Raw genomic sequence first — 21,526 nt, 5'->3', positions numbered from 1 at the left:
CAATGAGTGAACTGGTTCTGAATCCGAAACGCCCTGTGTTCTTTGGAGGGAAAGTTATGGTGCAACATTAGTTCAGTGAAGATACATCATGTGTTTGACATGGTGACAGATGTTGATACAGCTGCAGACACAAAACATCAGTAATTTGCTTGAATAACATGTCCTGTGACTAAACTGGGTTGAGTATTTGTTTCAGTCTGTTTCTGTGGATTCCAAGATAAAAAGTGAATAAAGAGAAGCAGAGTTTATTGAACAGTTGTGGCTGTCTTCAGTGGGGTCAGGCAGGTTCCTTTAGACAAAGGCCAAGCGTCTGGCCACTGGCAGAGAATGCCAGATGCTCATGGCACAGCAGGGGTTTTCTGAAGTTGGTTAACTTGAAGGTAATTGAGTTCACATGGCTTTGTTAGAGAGGTCATAGATATGTCCTGATGAGGATGGTGTCACTGAGGGAGATTGCAAAGAGTCAGACTGGCCGACTCTAGTTGGCAGCAGGCAGTTCTTTATTACACAGGTTGGTCCAAGTATTCATACGACAGAGTGAGTTTAGAAGTTAAATTCTGAATCCATAGATAGTCTTCTCTGTCTTGACTCTGAAGTTCACCATGTGGGCTAATAAAAGTCTCTTATAGGCTGCAGATCATCCATGGTAAAAACATCGCTGATGTCATTTATCAACAATCCACTTTGGGCATGATCTGATCTACTGTGTATAATTTGTGATTACATTGTCCCGGGGTGTGAAATCAAAAGAAACAATTCAAATTTTACTTAAGGATAAACTACTCACTGTTTCATACTTTTCCAAAATCAAAAGCATATCAGATGATTGTGGATGATACTGGGATGAGTTATGAGGAAAAACTCAAAAAGGCTCACATGGCTCTTAAGTACAGCTCAACAGAGGCGGGAGGAGTAAGTGTTTTAGTAAGTAAGTAAGAGCAACTTAACGCTGAAATAATTTTACTCGAGTAGATGTAAAAAGTAGTGACCAAAATAAATAACAGTAAAAAAGTACTTGGGCAAAATGCTACTGTGACTGAGTAAGTGTTTGAGTGTAAAAGTCTGATTTATGATTAAGTAATGACATAAATTATGACAAACAAAATATGAAATGAAAAATCGTACTGTAATATTTTACAGTAATAAAGTATATTAACACAAACTCTTTTCTGTGTGTCAACGTGAAGCTTTTGCCACTTAAAGATGTACTCACTGTGGAATGAGTCACATCTTTTTGCTCAAGTAAGAGTACAGATACTTACTGGTAATTAGCATAATACTCCAGTAGAAGTAAAAAACATATGGTATAACTACTCTAAAAAGTACAAGTACTTCAAAACTGTAGCTAAGTACCTCTCACCTCAGCAGCTCAGTGCATTATGTAGAAATAGAAATAGGCCAAAAAGTCTTGAACGTGTGATTTAGTTTTCCCACTGCTCGCACACAGCCGATTATCACCGACACTCACACTTGAATTTATCACCAAATCTTCTGTCCTTCATGTTTCTCCCTTTGCCATAGTCAGTCTGGTCTCTTATCATGCTGTGAGTTGTATACTTTAGGGGTTCAGCTTGTACAGTAGTCACCATTTCTTATTATTGGTTTATTTGGTTGGGGAAGTTCATGTTAATGAACAGACACACACTCACTCATCCTGGCCTATTGGACATGTTTTTAGAATTGCAATGTATTGCACATTTTTCCATACCATTGCCTTATCCCGTCAGATCTTGAATGCTAAGCAGGACTGGACCTGGTCATTACCTGGATGGGAATGGCCTGGGTGAATGATGTGTGAGTTAGTGGTGGATGGCACAGATGGGCAGCCTCGCTTCTGTCAGTATACCCCAGGGCAGCTGAGGCTACATATGTACAATATTGTTATTATCTAATTTTATTCCTTTTTCCTCATAGTATTTTGCCTGTATACTAACTAACCCTCTCGAATACGCAACAATAGAAGGACTTCACCTAAAACATCTGTACCTTCTAATCATGTGTGTGGGGATGTCCTATAAAAGCAGATATCGTTTTAAGTCTGTTCTTTAGCTCATATTTTCTTTGATGGTGCTTTTTGACAAAGATACTACATAAATGACACCCCTGACTTTTGCCTTGCCAATGATACATTTTGACTCTGCTTGCTCTTTTATTTGAAAAGCAATTTATTTTTATTCATTTATTTATTTGATTGGGACAATACATTGACCAACATGAAATACATACCAACGACTGTCAGAGCAGCTCTCCAGGTCGCCATGTTACGGACAACTGTCATTGTTTCACTTTTCAGTCAGAACGACTGTGAGCGTGGGCCTGTGTTATTGGGTTTTGCTGAGTGGTGTGAAACTGTCTTTCTAGACATAAACTTAAACAAAAAGAAAGAAATGCACATCCACTTTGGCAGGACACCTGTGTCTCTTCCTCCTGCTCGTATCAACAGCCAGGCTGTGGATCAGGTAGAACCTGACAATAAGCTGTGCTTCGAGTCCCAGGTAGATGCAGTCTCATCAACATATGTACTTTTATTTTAACTTACAAACTTTAACCTTCTTTTATGAAAATGTTTTATTCCTGTTTTATAGAATCAATACTTCACTTATCTGTTGGCACAGTTCACCCTCGGAGAAGCAAAAGAAGAGCGATTGGTCTTTGAAATGAATGAGTTTATTTCATGTGTAATATTTAACTTTATCATGTGTTTGTGTTTGTGTTGTACTGTGTTGATGGTATGTAAGTGACTGCAGGCTGAAAACTGAATTGCCCCATGGGGGAAAATGAAGCTGAATTGAATTGTAAACATGCCGAATTGTAGCCAAAGGCAAATTTCCATCTATATTTATCACACAGAGGTCACGATTCATTACAGAATAATAAAATTTACATCAATTTGATCACAAACCCTATTTACAATAATTAAATCACACTAGTCCTTTACAAGCTCAATCTCTTCTTCCATGTTCATTTAATGCACATTTACATAACGTACACATTACTACAGAATTCACAAAGTTACACGTTTCACTATTATGAGGTCCCCTCTGGTGGTGGCCAGTGTGGTCCTGAGTGAATTATCTTTACATTTGATCATTTCCTACGGAGGAGCAGGGGAGTGAAGAACCTTCTATATCAGATATCGGCTTTTAGACTGATCATGTTTGGAGAATCCAACAGTCCATGTTTTTCAGAACATTAAGGGGGTTCTAATTTGTTTTTAAGACTTTCTATAATTTTGTGGGGCAAGTGATCAAGTAGTCAAGCAATTCATTGTCCATATGAGAAATAATGGATTAATTTCGAGCATGTTGGAAATTTTCATGATTAAATAGACCGCCTGTAACACTTTTTCACCATGACTTTTGAACTAAAACTCTGAGACGAGGTCAAGCTCTACTTCATTAAGAAAAACATTTCCTTTGATTAAATATGGCCTTTTGAGAAGTTTTTCTAATGTTCAACATGAGTGATGTGTCCCTGAGCCAGAGGATAAAGCAGAATACTTTTCGACAGGATTTAGTAGGAGGGTTATTGATAAAAAGAGAGAACAAAACAGGCCCACGGATAAGCCCCTGCAGGACATCAACTTCAGAATAAATAAAGGGGGATTTGACGCCATCTACTGTTTCATGTGGGAATTGGGCTTTAATAATATCTGCTCAAAATGTCACTACTCGTGCTGTACAATTTTGGATTTTTTTACATTTTAGTGGTGCAGACATTTTTTTTTGTAATCTCGAACTCAAGCAGGCCTTTTGTGTTTTCTGTTAGCGCACGTAGAGCACTGTCGGTGGAGTGATGGTCCGAAAACCATCTCACCTTGCTGGGCATACACTATGCAATTTTACACACGATTCGGAAGCTCAATGAATCATCAGCTCACACTGTGTGCGTCTGAATCGCATACAAGGAGTACACGAGCCCAGAATGCAGGCACTCACACTTTACTAGTGAAATGACCCGCGTTACCATGGATACAACACCCAAACATCAATTAACTGAATAATTAATAAAATAACTTTGGCCAGGCTAACTCAGGAACAAATGACAAGTAGCCTAGCTTAAAGTACTTGATAGCCACTTAACTTTTGCAGACTTTGTGTCTCCAGTGATATGTTCAGGACAATGGGCAAGGAAAGCCCTCCTCTTTGGTCCTGATGGCGGGTCATTGGTGTAATACCACCCCCTAGCACTGCTTAAAAGCCTGGTTCCAAAGTTGTTATTTTTGTCTTCTAAAAATTGCTATGACCCATGCGACAACGCTGGGGTAGATGTCATATTTATAACCACATTTTTAACCGTTTTTTGTACATCAGCACGAAAAAGTGTAGGCCTAAATCTATGATTGACAGGCTCTGGTGCACTGTGGAGGCTCTTAGCCGGTCCACAGGGCGGGGCTTCCCGCCTTTTTGCCCTTTTAAGGAACAAGCGTCGTAGGAGGAGATAAAGCAGCCATGTTGATTTCCAAGACCGCTCGGGATCATTACTATGAATGGGGCTGAATGGAACACTGGTAATCGCTTCTATCTTACATATATTTATGGTTCAGGAAGACGTTATCAGCGTGTTCAGCCCTCGCTCACCTCTATCCACTGTGACCGCCCTGTGTCTCCCTCCTCCTGCCGCCTGCAGTTGACTGACTGAAAGATTGCATGACTTCAAAATAGTCCTGCTATTAGAATTTGTGGCAAAACTGTGTCTTAAATCACACAGTGTAAGCCCAGTGTCTAAACCATAGACAGGATTAATATCAGACTCCGTCTGCTCACTCCTCCTGTTTACGTTAATGACTATGTTCGAGAGGATATCCATGTTGGACTTACAGACTCCTCCTACCCAGCACGTTCCTAAAAGGGGCATAAGGGCGGGATCTTCACTGTAGACTTGGCCCACATGGGCCCTCGTTCGGTCATAACCGCACCCGCCCCTTTAGCTCTGATGCTAACAGCCTGTCAATCAAAGTCAGGCCCTCATTAATATATGAGAATTCTAAAATGTACCTTACAAAACCCACCTGGTTTCTTTTAATGTGCCTAACTCAGCATTATCACAGGAGCAACATCGAGCTGTAGAAAGTTGAACATATTGGAAACCAGGCTTTACAGTTGTGTTAAACGTGTGTAAAGAGTGATGCTCTCTGGTGCAAAACTAGCTTTATCTGCTGCCACTATATGGAGGTACTGCAGCCATGTCGACCATGGCGTGCATGGTTGTCACGAAACTGTGAAACTGCACGCAGCCATCGGTCTAAACTCCTCCATGAACATCCCGTTTCATTGATGCAGTGTTTTTATTAATAATCATAAATGTTGTTGTTGTTAATTCTTATTATTTAGGATATATAAGATTCATGGGATTTGCGAAATGGGGACATAAGCAACAGAAATTGAAGGGATCCCAAGTTACACATCAGAAATACCTCTGTATTGGTACTAGTGTATTGTGTCCGAAGCCAGTGTGCAATGCTGTGACAGGATGGTGCTGCGTGTTCGGTGCAGCTCTACATGTTGATGACATTGTTCAGCGTACATTTTATTACATACTCAAAGTGCACCACAAATCGCATAAATCACGAGCTTATGTTTCCCTGAGTCATGTTTATAGCCTCAGTCTTGCCCCTTTTCTTGCTCAGCCAAGCAGTCTCAAGTCAGCACTATAAAGTCTAGAGTCTCTATAAGAGGCATAAATGTCAACAGCCTTTGCCAATGTGGCGATCCTGCTAAACTGTATGTATTTCATCTTTTTCATCTAAACTGTATGTATTTCATCTTTTTCATCTAAACTGTATGTATTTAATCTTTTTCACAATTTCCCACAATTACAACAATATAAATAATGACAATAATAATAAGAGCGGTTTGGTCTTGCCACTGACAGTTGTGCCCAGACCTGCTGTCCAAATGTAGGATCCTCTGGTTCACAGAAAACTAAAGATTAAATGTATGTCACATCGATAACAAAAATATTGCGCTGAATGTACTAAATTTGCAGTTTATGCAGCTTGATCTTACTCAAACAAAGCAAAAACAAAAGTAATCAATCAGTGATATTATCCACACCAGAACCAGAATATCCTTGAGTAATTACTCTACATATGTAAATAAGAGGCGCCGTGTTCTCGCCTCACAGCTGAGGTTAATCCCGTCAGGACATTTTTCCTCTGCATGTGACCTATTCTTCAGGGCTGCTCCTGGGGCCACCGCTGGGACTCATCTCCAGATGAAGGAATGAATTAAACTTTATTATCCCTCATGGGGAAATTTGTTCTGGCACATGATGCAGCTGACAACATGTAAGACTGAGACAGATGAAGAATATTTAGAGAATAATGTATTGTTAACACTGGGAGAGGAAGGGAAGGAAAGACCCCGCCCACTGCTCACAGCTCTTCTGAGGCACTGTTTGAACGATGGGTCAAAATCAGAGGAAAAGTTTCCTAGGTCCATAATGTCTACCAATACAAAAACAAAGAAAAATACACATAAATCAGATTTCTGCTATTCTGAGTAAGAAGTTTAAGAACATCACTACGATCATGATACAAAAGATCAATTAAAAGCAACAACAAAAAATCTTTATGGTCAAGTGTGTGTGATACTTGCACACGCACCAGGTTAGTGCTCTCTTGGTCATGGTTGCGCTCTTTTCTAATTGAAACTGGGGAAAGGATTTCAGTCTCTTAGCAACAAATACACAAAGAGTATAAATGAAGGCCACACCACAGAAAATAAGATGAGACGATGCAGAGCACAAGCTCAGGAGAATGGACACTGTTCTCTGTCCACAAAGGTTTATTTTTCACCCGTATGGCCACATTATTATTATTATTATTTTTTTATTTTTTTTTATTATTATTATTATTATTATTATTATTGTTGTTGCTGTTGTTATAAACTAGAATTCCAGTCTTTTATCTCCCAGCATCCAAGTCTTCTCTGTGGACCTTAGGATATTGGCAGAGTTCGTTTCATAGCCAGAGCTCCCCTGAGGATGTGCGCTGTGCCAAGGAGGGTTGTTTTCTGGAGTTCATGGATGTTAATGTTGGTTCTATATATTTATTCATTCCCTTTTTGATGGTTCCAAGGGCTCCCACAATCACTGGAATAGTTGATATTCTAAGTCCCCACATTGTCTCAATCTTGATTTCAAGATTTTTATATTTGCTGATCTTGTCTGAAGTTTTGACTGAGGTGTTGATGTTAAGAGGCTCAGCCAAGTTTATGAGGGGGCAGGTTTTTTCCATCTTATTCTTCAGCACTATGTCAGGCCTATCTGCTGCAATCTTCCAGTCTGTGTGAACTGGCATGTCCCACAGAACAGAGATCATTTTCAGCTCCAGTGCTCGTGCTCACCATTAGAGTGTCCTGTACAGATGTTCCAGTGTATACGCTGCCGCTCTGTTGTGGCGGCATATACAGTCTTGGCCATTTCAGGGCGTCCAGCAACAAGGTGGTCAATGGTTTCATTGAACTTTCCACACAGTTTACACAGTGGGCTTGTGTTTGGCTCTTTGATCATTCCATGTTGGTACTGTGGTGTGGGGAGAAATGGATCTTGCGCTGGGAGCCTTCAGTCTCTGCTTTTAGGCCAGCTGCTGGCAGGTTTACTCCTTAGGGAAACTTTCCATGGACTTTTTTGGTTTCCCATTTTGACCTCAGTTGCTGGAGTGCTTGTTGTATCGTTTTGGCCTTTGTTCGGCGAGAAAATGCTGTGTTTATCTTGTCTCACTCTCAGGTAGTCATAGTTCTTCAATACTTGCTCTTGCTCTTGTCACAGTCTTTGACGTACCTGAGCAGGATATCCCCTGTTTCTACAGGGTATTCCTCAAGCCCAATGGGGGATCTGATCTCATTAGTCCCTGTACCCCTTCTGACCGTGAGAGGTATTCTGTACATTGTCAGGAGTTTTCTTGATTTTATGTCTGTTCTGATCGCTTCCCATTAATAACGTTATAGCTGTAAGTGACAGTGGGTAGTTGTATATCCAGTTTGTGCCAAAGTCATCCTCCGAAAACAGACACGCAAATCTTTTCCAAGTGGATTGAGGTATCGGCAAAGTAAAATCTCCATATCCCCTCAAATTATGCTCGCTCTCGAATTGAAAAGGAACTTTGTACAGTAATAGCCGGTAATAATTTACAAGATCCTTAAATTTGAGCAACTTTGACTGAATGAGCAAGTTATGTGTGTGATCCAAGTCAAACAAGCTTGTGAATGATCCTTGATTATATGATTACTTATGTTCTGATAAATGTTTCCCCACACTTCAGCACAATAAGGTATGGGAGTACCAAGGTACAATATAAAGTGTGAGGGGTTTCAAGTTAGTTTATCAACAGTAACAACCAAAAATGTTTTCTCATTTTCAATTGAAATCCCCTCAATAGTTATTTGCAGTTCAGAATTCATTTTTAGACAACCAAAAACATGGCTTTAGTTTTCTTAATATTTAAAGATCATTTATATATGTCCATCACTTCTTTATGGTATTGTATTCCTTGTTCAGGGAGAAGATTCACCAAATTGTATTGAGCTGTATAAGTGTGTGATTTCCAAACTATACTATCCTGCATGATTATAGTGAGGCACATATTACCAGTAAAGCGTCATGATTTCACGCTGCTGTAAATGCCTCCAAGAGTGTCGTACGAAATGCATTTCTGCACACAACCGCTTTGGTGATCCCACACTGCTTTTTTATTTAAAGCCATAAGCAGGTCTTTTGAGGACCCCTCCCTGCTCTAGATACTGGATAAAGCAGTATCTTTTCCCCCTCAGTCCGACACCCTGATGCCTCTTCCTCTGAAATGAACTGCATTTAAGTTCTTCATATTACGAGCTTCGGGAAACACCCTCAAACTGTAAAGTTGTTACATCAGCAGAGCTTGTGTAAAATTGAAGAGCAGCTACAGATCTGTGCTGGCTTCTCTGAGTGGTGGTGTGCGCTGCAGTCTGTGGGCCCAGTGTGAACATAATTAAGGTTGTGGATGGACAGATCCCCACAGTGCCGGTGCGTCTCGCAGACTCGGACTCTTCGGTCTCACTAAGAGAGGAGCGTGGCAGACTTAGGGCCGGAGTCACGGGGGAACTCTACAGGGAGCTGAGTGCAAATTGGCGGGCTATGCAAAGGAGCAAAGACCTGCTTTATTTACCGAGAGCATCGAGCTAAACTCTCAAAGGTTTCCTTGGATTGTTCCCTCTGCTGAGATGCAGCAAAGAGCTCGAGATTAAATTGTTTTGCACTTTGTTGTTCGGGCTGCACAATTAATCAAAATCAATACGTTTTAGAGTAATACATTGTGCTTTGAAAACAACAAAATAATCTGGATCTGTCGTTGGGATTGATCATGTATAAAACCCTTTCATTTAGACCACAATCATGTTCTGTGATTCCTGTAAGAACTAAGACAAACTGTAGATGTCATCGCGGTCAGAAAGCTTCCCCCTCTGTCTCTGCTGTTTTGCATACACATTGGTTGTTGTGCCTGAATATTTGGATATTTTTGTTATGCGTAAAAACTGCAGCTCTCCAGTGAAGTAGGAGTGGGAGTTTGAGGGTTTTTTTTAATGCCAGATGGGCTGGTTTTAGAGTCATCATTGTTCCCATGGCCCTGCTTCCTCTGCACCACTCCTCTTCATCCTTAACCTAGGGAGTCCTTTTTATTTCTAGCATCTGCGCTGTGATGAGAAACAGCAGCTAACTAGGGCACTGCATAATAAGCAAGAACAGCAGCAGTGGGAAAGAAAAGGAGGGGAAAAAAGAATCAGATCTCATAGGAGAAGCTTATGTGCATTTGCTGACAGAAGTAATTCAGGAAGCAAATATTGTCCTTGTGCCTTTCATTGCTGAGGCCTTCATGTATTATTGCTTATAGCTCGGGTGGAGGTGTATCAGAGTTCACTGATGCATTCTCATTTTAGTTGTCAAAGCCCTGAGCCAAAGTGTCATGTGATGGGTCATGTGATGGGTCATGTGATGGGCAATGCGGCAGGCTGACTATGTGTCAAAGGAAGAGATGTTTATGTTATATTAGGTTTTTGTCCCACTACGATTGCATAGCATATTGCCAAATTATTTTTAATGCTATACATGTGAAGTCACACAGTCGGGGTTTTCCAATCTTCACTTTTTTTCCGTACACCTGGAAACTTTTTACCCTAGATTTATGTGATTTTCATGATGCTCCGCTTATGTGTCATGGGTCTCTGTAGCTCTCTGATGGCCTGGGTGTTTCCAGAATCCAAAACACACTTTTCCTACAGGCACATGTTAATAGTGATGAAGGTAAAGTAGGTTTCAGGTGGATTCTACACCAGGGTCGTCTCAAATATCCCAGGAATGTTTTTTTTTTTTTTTTAAGGAATGTTTTGTTCCCAAATTCCTAATTTTCCAGTAATTTTGGAGCATTTTCATATGGTTCCCTTGTGTTGCTTTTCTTTCATTTTGTCAGCCATGACACAGTTTAAAGAACACCACTCAGATTTGACATGTATTGTCATGTTTTGATAGATTTCGATGACAAGCACTTTTTATGGGGTGGATTATCTCGGGTAAAAATCACCCGGCGTTAGTGATGGTGTTTTGAATTTGAGCGATAGTTTTCTAGGCTTCTGCAAAAGTCCTTGACATTTTTCCTGATTTATGCCATTTTTTCCTTCTTTCAATCTGCTGTTCAATGTTTGTTATTTGTTTTTCTGTTTGGTCACTTCTGAAATACTTGGGCTACACAAAAACCACTTGATTCTAATCAGAATGGTTTAGTCATATAATAGAAATAACAAGGTTATTGAAATATTCAAGATGGTGTTTGAAAATTGAACATTTTTCATATTGTGCAGCCCTAATGATCATAAAGTTAACCTGAAACAAGTTCAAAGTCAGAAGAAGAAAGTTTGACCGATACTGGTGATTTTAAAACAGCAAAGCTCTCGATGTTTTATCCACTTTGACACAAGCTGAAATAACGTTCTGTGACATCCAATTTCCCTCCCCCTGTACTTTGACTCAATGAATTTTGAATGGTTGGTCTTAATGTCCTTAATGTCCTCCAGACTGGCAGCTCTGCCTTCTAATCATTCGAGATTGATTAGAAGGAGATAAATTGGGAGTGTCGCACACTCCCAATTTGGGAGTGTCGCACACTCCCAATTTATCTCCAATTGTGATTCCCCAAAAGATGACAGATTCTTATGTAAGAGAATATCATCTTCAGCTTCGTTATACTGTTAGTTCGTTATACCATTAGCATTTGTCGAAAGAGAAAAGTCACCTAATGTAACAAACATTTGATTCATAAATTATTCCCCTCTGTTATTTCATATTCATTCTGATGGCAAAAATGTTCAAAATGTCAACACATAATAAAATGAATTCATTAAAGGAACAGGCCCCCGTTTTTACATACTGAGATATGTTCTTACCTGAGCTTAGATGAGTTGATTTGTACCTGTCTGGTCTTTGTGCGTGCGCTCAGTCATGCAAATGTTGTTAGCGCTTAGCCTCTCCCAGCATATTCCTATGGCTCCAAACTGGGGTGAAGTTAGAAGCAACCAAGCTGTTCCACGCTTCCCCTATTTAAATACAGTTACGTGAAAAGTTAGGACCAAGTCTAGTTACACAAAATGAAACGCCGATTTTCCAAGCGGATAAAAGAGCCCTATATTGTAAAGCGTAATAACACATTAGGAGCACTTTGACTTTACAGTGTGGACGTCAAAGTGCTCCTGTATTACTACGCCTACAACATAGGGCTCTTTTTTTATCTGCTTGGAAAATCGACGTGTTTAATTTTGTGTGACTTGGTCATGTAACTTTTCACGTAACTGTATTTAAATATGGAAAACGTGGAACAGCTTGGTCACTTCTAACTTCACCCCAGTTTGGAGCTATAGGAATATGCTGGGAGAGGCTAAATGCTAATAACATTTACACACGACTGAGCCACAGTGGAAAGACCAGACAGGTACACATCAACTCGTCTAAGCTCAGGTAAGAAAAGATCTCAGTTTTTAAAACCGGGGCCTGTTCCTTTAAGAGGAGGTCTAAACCTATAAAGCTGAAAGTGGAATTGTTCTAATTGGATTTCCTGTTGCCTCTCTCAACAGTGTAGAGCATGATTTCCGTCTCCAGGAAGGGCAGGTGGTCCGCACGTGGAAGGTGGGTGACCCACCAGAGGCGCGGCCACAGACCCCCACCCCTCCGCCCTCTACGCCCACCCAACAGGACTCACCTCAGGCTGAGCGACCGCCCGTCTCTGCCAAGAAGAACCGCAAGAAGTGCTTCTGGTTTCTGTGAGCTTCAGGGGGCACAGGAAACACCCCCTCCACTAAAAACCTAGAAACTGTGGACAGACAGGCAGACACAGAACAATTAAGAGGAAAAGTATGGGGTATGGCGGTTTGTAGCAAAGCTGAAATGAAACAAAAGAAACGTATGGTTCAGCACGTATGACAAAAAAGTTATTGAAATGTATTGAATATAATGAAAGACTCTTAATAATAAAACATATTTATATGAGAGGAGTAAAATATGAAGATAGAAAGATGGTTTATGTAATTTTATTGGAGTAATGAGGGTCAGAACACCAGCTTTTATATCAAGAAACATTATAAAGTTATATGTATTTAAATCTTTTATTATGTTGTAATTGATGAGAACTATATATGTCAACACGCACATACAAATCTCACAATGATGTATAGAAAAAAGATTATTTACAAAAGTATATACAGAGACACAGAGTAGGACGAGCTCTGGACCTGTCAGAGATCAGCTGCTTGGACGCTATATTTCAGATATGGATTATAAAAGCTCTATTAAAGTATTTTACCACAGCTGCTGTTGTATGTGTGTTTTGATTTGTATTCAGACAAGTGAAGTGTACATGTCATATACTTCAGAACTGTGTTTGCCTAAACTTGGACATTGTCAGAGTAAAGACAGTTTAAAGGAATAGGCCACCGTTTTTATATACTAAGATATGTTTTTACCTCACTTTAGTCGAGTTAATATATCCCCGTCTGGTCTTTGTCTGTGCGCTCTGTCACGCAAACGGAGCACATACGCAGCCTCTCCCACATGTCATATAGCTCCAAAAAAGCTCACGATAGAAGCTACCAAGCTCTTCCACGTGTTCCCTATTTAAATAAAGTTACGTGAAGTGTTTTCATGCGAAGTATATTTACACAGAAATGTAACATGTCGATTTTATAAGCAAATAAAAGGGGGCACTATATTGTGAGGCGTAATGATACGAAGAGTAAAACGTCCGCGCAGTAACTCCTAAAGGTTATTGACGGAAGTGAGCGGGGGGGAAGTCTTTAGGAGTTACTACGCGGACGCTGTGCTCCTCGTATCATTACGCCTCACAATATAGTTCCCCTTTTTATTTGCTTATAAAATCGACATGTTACATTTCTGTGTAAATACACTTTGCATGAAAACACTTCACGTAACTTTATTTAAATAGGAAACACGTGGAAGAGCTTGGTAGCTTCTATCGTGAGCTTTTTTGGAGCTATATGACATGTGGGAGAGGCTGCGTATGTGCTCCGTTTGCGTGACAGTGCGCACGGACAAAGACCAGACGGGGATATATTAACACGTCTAAGGCTAGGTAAGAACATGTCTTAGTATATAAAAACGGTGGCCTATTCCTTTAAAGCAGCATAAAACAGAAACCAAACTCTTGATCGTGGGCCTGAGGAAATACAGCATCAGCTATTTACCACACTCTCTGAGTCATTTGCAACTTTCCTGCTTACTTCTGTTTATTCAGTGCCAGGATCACTACGCTAAAGGGACTATACAGAGCTTAAAAATGTTAAAATGAAGTATTTTCCTCCCCCACATGTTCCAGCCATGTCCGAAAGTGTAGAATGAGCTCAGACCTGTTCACCACAACTGCCTCTAAAATCCTGCACTGTCACTCAGAAAGGTGTTACTTTGGGTCTGAAGTGCCGTCATGCACGAGCTTAATATAGAACCTGCAGTTACGCGTAAGACCTGAGGTGGCAGTAGTGAGTATAAAAATGACCAACTTGCATCTAGCCCCTTTAAAGGAATAGGCTACCATTTTACATACTGAGATATGTTCTTAGCAAAGCTTAGACGAGTTCATTTATACCTGTCTGGTCTTCACGCATGCCCTCAGTAATGTAAACACAGCACAGACGGCGTTAGCATTTAGCCTCCCCCCTCTCCACTATAGCTCCAAACGAGGTGAAGATAGTGAAGATATTACTGCACGGATTTCGAACTACTCCTGGTATTATTACGCCTTACAATATAGTTCCCCCTTTTATCCACTTAGAAAATCCACATTGTTTAATTTTGTGTAATTATAATTTGTAGTGTAACACTTCACATAACCATATTTAAATAGGGACGTGGAAGAGCTTGGTAGCTTCTATCTTGACCTGTTTTGGAGCTATAGAGGAGAGGAGGAGAGGCTAAACGCTAACGCTGTCTGCGCTGTGTTTACGTGACTGAAGGCACGGGGGAAGACCAGACAGGTACTAAAGAACTCGTCAAAGCTAAGGTAAGAACAGATCTCAGTATGTAAAAACGGTGGCCTATTCCTTTAATATAGAACCTGCAGTTACACGTAAGACCTGAGGTGGCAGTAGTGAGTATAAAGTTACCAACTTGCATATAGTCTCTTTAAGTAACTTTTTGATGAAACTGTACTTTTGCTAGTTTTTTCAATCAGTACTTTTTCCTTCTACTTGAGAAATATTACAATCAAGTATCTGCTCTCTTACTTGAGTAAAACAAAACAAAAAGTAACTCTGCCACTGTGAGTAAACATTAACTAATTCTTCATAATGATTTATTTTTATTTGTTTATGGTATTTTAATACTATTTATTTTATGGTTTGTTTCTCATAATTGAATAATGAATCTGACTTTTACGCTTAAACAGTTTGTTCTCACAGTTACATGGAAATAACCAAGTGTTTCTCACCAATCATGACAGTCCATTCATAGCATTTTGTTTACAGCCTGCTTTGTCACACTATCACTTCAGATCATTTACTGTTACCATTCATTTAAAACAAGTACCACCTCCAGCATAATCCAGAAGACACAATTATCCCTTTTCACACAATCTCACAGCGAACATATTGTTCTTCAACCAACACGATACTTCATCTACATGGCCTCTCTCCTCAGCAGCAGCAGCAGCAGCAGCAGCAGCAGCCCTACCAGCTCCTGGTGTAGTTGTCAGTCATTAATCTGCTTTGGTACAGCCTGTAATCCCGATGACAGAGTGCATTGGCTTACAGGAGGCAGAGAGAGGCTCTGAGCCCAGCCTGGTGAGGGAACAAAAGATCCACAGAAGACCAGCTCTGAATCCATGAAGAAAAACGTGTGAGACCAAGAGCTGTGTGCGTGTGTGCGTGTGTGCGTGCGTGTGTGCGTGTGTGTGTGTGTGTGTGTGTGTAGGTGTGTGTGCGTGTGTGTGTGTGTGTGTGTGTGTTCCCTTCAAGGGGGAGGTAGGAAACTATCATGTCAGTGGTGCACTTCTCTCCCTCTCCTTACAGATGTGGACAAAAGTTTACATACAATGGCAGAATTTTGGTTTTGTTTTTTTGGCCATTTTTCAGAGAATATGAAAGATAACAGAAAGAGGTTTTCCCCCACAGTCAGAGGTTGTGCGAAACCAACTGAGTTTGCTCTTTTTAAATCCTGATCAACTGAAACTCCCAAAATGACCCTGATCATATGCACACATTTAAAAATGATTGTTCTGTTTTATGGTTCAATGTGACAATATCTTATTATAGCAATCGGAAAAAGTATTGTTCAGGTATCGGTATGGAGAATTTTTTATTTTACGTTACCCAGCCCGACTAACCATTCGTGAATCAGTGGCTGTACAATAATGGGTTTGGAGGAGAGACACCACATCCACAGTTCTCACCCAGTGAGCTGGATCCAAAAACAATACAGTGGAAAAAATGGAAAAGTGATAAGATAAGATAAGCCTTTATTGATCTCACAATGGAGAAATGTACTTGTTACTTTCAGCTTTTTACGGCTCACAGCGGCAGAGTGACGTTTCGGGGTCTTCATCAGACTGTACGATCATCACAGGCTCCACTTAAGGTTAAGGTATGTACTTTATTCATCCCCGCAGGGGATTTGACTCATCTCCAGATGTGGAGCCAGGCTAAACACCTGGCTGGAGGATTCACCTATTGTGCATGTTTTAGTGGTAGGGGAAATTACTTGGAGGAAACCTACGCAGACACGGGGAGAACATGCAAACTCCACTTCACCTTCCGATGACAGGCACACTGAGGTTTTTGAACTTGCCAACAATAGACTCATTAAACACATAATTTAAATTTTAATCTCATGACATGTCTATATCATCAGGGGCACAAATCTGACATGTAGATGAGCTTATGCAGCAGTATTTTAAAATTCACGAGACAAAAATTTCAACTTTCAACTCTTTTTGCACTACTTTAGCACACACAATACTGTATTTTGTGTATTATGTTTTCTTAGCGAGCCCGATGGAAGGGCCAGACGGGTCGTATTTATTTGTTTGTCCACCTCTGCAATAGGCTCTATCAATAAGAAAACACCACTTTTTAAAATACCTACAGCCTTTTCCTTCACCCCTCTTACTACCGGGTAAATATGAAGGCGCAAAAGCATAAAGCTGCTGCTGTGTCACTCTCACATAATGTTAAACGAGTAGTCGTCCACACACCAGTCATTATAGACTTCTGAGAGACACTAAGAAGCAGTGAACAAGGCCGTTTTTGAAGACGGATTTCTTTCTTCAAAGAGACATGAAGGGTCAAAGTTAGCACACGCAATTCAGAGCAACATCACTGGGGGGCTGCTAGAAAATGAAGGAGAAAAAATAACAGTGTCTGCGGGCATCAACAAGCATGCGTAATGGGCATGTGAAAACATCTACCACTGGCCCTGAATGCTGAGAGGAAGCAGAAGCATGAATATGGGATGAGTCACCGAGCACAGGCTTCAGCTACACTCCAATCAATGTGTCTTTCACTGGAGCATCTCACCACTATAATGCCCTCACCCACCTTCAGTCCACGTGGGACGTCAGAGCTGTGTTCTAACCAGTTCACCGGCACCATAATCAATCACAAGTCAATGCCCCCTTTCTGCTTGTCCAAAGCTTGTATTAAAGACTGTGCAGCCACTGTGCGGAGATCAGTCCCAGCTGAAGGAACGTTGGGAAGTGTAGGTCCTCAGGGAAACACAGGAGCTGGAAGACATCTAACTACATTAGAACGAGGTGCAAGTAGTGACATCCGAGCTATGAGACGAATCAAGATGTTTCTGAAATATCGAACCGTACGGAATGCGATGCAGTAGCAAAGGGATAGAGGGGAACGAATGGGAGGGCTCTGCTACTTGAGTGGCCTAACATTCAGTACTGCACAGTTGTGGGCAGAGTGAAAGGAGCTTTCTGGTGATTACAGCAGGAGAGGAAATGGAAGGGGCAAGGAGCGGCCTCCTGGCGAGCGGTGGAGAGTCCAGTGCCCTGCAGGTGCAGGGAGATGAGAGAACGCGTGGAGCTCACTGCTGCGGCCATCAGGTGGTCCCGGAGCCGGTGTGAACCGAGGAGTTGATGGAGGGTATACGCCCTACAGGTAGACATCCATGGTGGAGGTGTTGGAGAGGTGGTGTTCAGCAGTGTTGGGTAGTAACTGAACCCAGTTGGACTAAGGTGAGTTGAGGCTGCGTTAACGTAGCAAACAAAACTGTGGCCGTTTCTCAATCTATACTTGTGCTGGTGGACAGTGGCGTGCACAGACATTTTGAGGGGCAGGTGCTCAACCAAGACAAAAGGGCACACCCCGTATGTTCAGCACATGTTGGCTTAGTAGGGCAAATATCTAAGAACAATAAAAGAAATAATACTTAATATTGGGGAGAAAACAAAACAGGTCTTGAGAAGGGCACAGGGCAAAGGGGCAGGTGCTTGAGCACCACCTGGGCTCGATCTGTGCACGTCCCTGCTGGTGGACTTGTGAAATGGGTCACACGCTGCCCATGTCCTGTTCTAAGTCCGCTTCTCAGCAAGTTTTCTGTAAATCCCTGGATGAGAAGCAGTGGCGGAGCCTGGGGGTGTCTTTGTGGGCTTAAGCCTGGAACATGCTTCAGAAGCCTGAGATCTTTTCTGATTTGATTTTTAAATTAATAAACAAAAAAGACATGCACGCTATGAAGCCTGTGGGTGCTGCGAGGCTCCACCCAAATCTTAGGGCTCCCAGGCGAATTTTCCCTAATAGCTAAATTATTCAGTAAATACAACCTTCAAGGTGATGCTCTGCTTGTTTAGATTTGTTGAAAGCTCGGCTCATAATCAATAGTTTTGAGATTGATTCTGACTATTTAGAATGTCTGGGTGTGAGTTGAGATATTGTGACCAAAACCCGTTGTGGCGGTAAGCAGCTATATAATATATAAACTGGTTAAAGACATGACAATTAAACAGAATGTTGACATTTCTCTTTGCTCAGACACATGGTCCTGACAGAAATACAACTGTGTGTATATAGTGCGGGTGTCATTGGGAACAGTAAATAATGAATTCCAATGTACTCATTTAGAGGCAACCTGTCAGGCGTTGGCTCTGATGTCTGCAGATTGGTTTAATAAAATATTAGTTAATTCCTCCCAGGACGTAGCTGTCAGGCCGGGCAGTGAAATGTAAATACAGATTGGCAGAGCACTGCTCTCCATGTGAGCAGGAAGTTCCCTACACATTACACCTTCATCGACTTTGGTGTCGACGGAAAACGGGGCATTTGTCAAAACGCAAAAGCAGTTCTTTTGGTGTCATCATTAATGCAAAGAGGATAAAAGACAAAGAGGTTTATTAATGCTGTTTCCACTGCTCCTCAAAGACATGTAATGAACTGAGAAGAAGAGACTACCTCGGATTCTCTCCTCTGTTCTGCAACTAAAAAATAATCTATATCAGAAAAGGTGGACTACCCTTGCTTCATTTGTGCTGTCAATGTCAAAGCAAAAATGTCCAGTGAATTGATAGAGTTATGGAAATCGTGTGTACAACATGAATTGTGTTCATGTTTGGAATTAGAGAAGTGATCTGGCTTTAATCTGCTGGGAAACTTGTAAAACAGATGGAACCAGTAACTTGTCTCAGTGACACCAGCTCTTTGAGGACAAAGAGGACAGTGTGAAGGAATGTAAAAAAAACATGGCCAAAAAAGGGAGAATATCATCAACTGCAGATAGTTTTCTTTGTCATTCATGATGTTTAGACAAAAACAGTGAAAAGGGTGGGTTGAGTGCTTTTTATCCCCTGAGTGCAGGGGATAAAAATCATAGAATTATATCATATATGGATAAAAATCCACACAGTAAAGTGAAGATTACTGCGCGGATTTCAAACTACTCCTGGTATTATTACGCCTTACAATATAGTTCCCTCTTTTATCCGCTTAGAAAATCCACATTGTTTAATTTTGTGTAATTATACTTTGTAGGGTAACACTTCACGTACCATATTTAAATAGAGAAAACGTAGAAGAGCTTGGTAGCTTCTATCTTGACCTGTTTTGGAGCTATAGAGGAGAGAGGGAGAGGCTAAATGCTAACGCCGTCTGCGCTGTGTTTACGTGACTGAAGGCACGGGGGTGAAGAGACAGGTACTAAAGAACTAACTCGTCAAAGCGAAGGTAAGAACAGATCTCAGTATGTGAAAACGCTGGCCTATTCCTTTAATTAAGACATTTTATGTTAAAAAGCTGACAAACTTTAAGAGTAGTTTATTTAAAGCAGAACTAACACATGCCCCTAGAGGCCATAAGCGCCGTGGCAGGTGTTGTAGCATGTTGCGGTTTTTTTTTACTCATTAATTGTCCATGAGAGTAAATACTTCGCTGGCAGTAAAAGCAAAGGGAGAGAGGGACATCATATTGTACATTATGCCACAACCCAAATACATAATGGATTTTTTTTTTAAATTTACTCAGACTTGGCTGTAAAACTGCTAAAGTGGTGCTAGCCCAGCATTAGCTTTGCCCGGTAGCTTCTTCTGATTGTCTTTCTATTAGTGTGTATTGGGGCTCCGGGTCAGAGCAGGGACAGCTGCAAGTGTGGTTTTCAGAGACACCAGGGGGAGATGAAAGACCCCCCAATCATCCCATTAACACTTACCCCAGAGGGACTACGGGAAGGATTTATTAAGGTAAACATGTTACTTAGTTCTGCTTTAGCATGCCAGATGACATGATTAAAAAAGCAACAAAAACATATAGTAAAAACAAACACTATTACTTTTTATATATAACATATATATATATATATATATATATATATATATATATATATATATATATATATATATATATATATATATATATTTGGTCACCTCGAGGTCCGCATTCAGAAGGCCTGAAAAGTAATGTTGTAAACACAGACCGTTTTCACCAAAGTTTTTATTGAGCGATCGAAGATAAAAGTAGAATCTAAATTAGTGGGATTTATTTTAGATATACAGCAGGGATTGTCACAGCTAGAACTTTAGAAATATTTATCACATTGAGCTGGACTGTACAACTTACGCTTCGTGTGGCACTGCTTTATAAATACACAATATGAACCTCTTCACAGACCCTCTGTGTAATACTAGAACAACAGGCTGAGTGTCTCAGTGTCTCAGTGTCCTGCACTGATGTGACATAACCTCCATAACACATCTGGACTCCCACCTTTTCATCTACACTCTGGAACTCCAAAGTTGTTTTTTTTCTTACAGGGACTAGAGTAATATCACACCATGGCATGTGACGGGTCAGAAAGATTTCCAAAACAGTAAGACGCAAAGAAGAGAGAGTCAAAGAAGAAAAGGTGGCTGTTGTGCCTGGGGCCAGAGAACAATTATTTTCACACAAATGTGTGTGAGAGAGAGAGGAGCTTTCGGAACATCAAAGTCTGTCTCTCAGAAGACATGTTAGATAACTTCAAAGTCCACAGACTGCTCAGCCAAGAGGTGCTTTTATATTGTTTTCTTGTGCTGTTACCTCTATATTTAAAGTTCTTGCATAGTCCTCTGTATTTTAGAGCATAGATGTAAAGGGCAAAGACAAGCGTAAATTTGTAAATCAGTAATTACAGGAAAACATTTGGTCTGGTGTGATCCAATCGGGAGCCGGACCTCTCCCATTACACACTGTGATCTCAAGCTGCAGGATCCTCCTGCTAAGCAGGTGGGCTTTTGGTATTTAAAGGTATGTTTTTGAATGAAATGTGGCCAAATGCTTTACATTAGAACGTTATATGCAGTATTGATTAATGAATGGTAATGTGCAATTAATTAAGTGTGTAAAATGTATGAATTAGCAGCACTAATAAGTGTGCTGAAGAAGCCAAAGCCAATAGTAATGCAGTCAGTGTTTGAGGAGATCAAAAATCCTGAGTGATACTGAGTCAGTCAAGTAAAGATTAAACAACGAGGAGCCGTGCCCGGGGGGCCCATGCCCCTGCTGGTGCAGACTGTCGTTGT

The 21,526-nt window shown here is 40.8% G+C and overlaps 1 protein-coding gene across 3 annotated transcripts in view; it reads left to right on the top strand.

Annotated features, from left to right (window-relative positions):
• The window catches only part of LOC306959740 (protein INSYN2B), a 29,165-nt gene extending 16,342 nt beyond the window's left edge, over positions 1-12,823 (top strand). For all 3 annotated transcript variants that reach the window (XM_079551931.1, XM_079551930.1, XM_079551929.1), the window contains one exon: positions 12,102-12,823. In XM_079551931.1, coding sequence (XP_079408057.1) covers positions 12,102-12,291 — 190 coding nt within the window. In that variant the 3' untranslated portion in view covers positions 12,292-12,823. The remainder of the gene's footprint in view (positions 1-12,101) is intronic.
• The last annotated feature ends 8,703 nt before the right edge of the window (positions 12,824-21,526 follow it).

This window comes from Gobius niger (genome assembly GCF_951799975.1).
Source record: "Gobius niger genome assembly, chromosome: 2".
NCBI classification, from domain to species: domain Eukaryota; kingdom Metazoa; phylum Chordata; class Actinopteri; order Gobiiformes; family Gobiidae; genus Gobius; species Gobius niger.
This window is presented reverse-complemented; position numbering and strand designations above follow the sequence as displayed.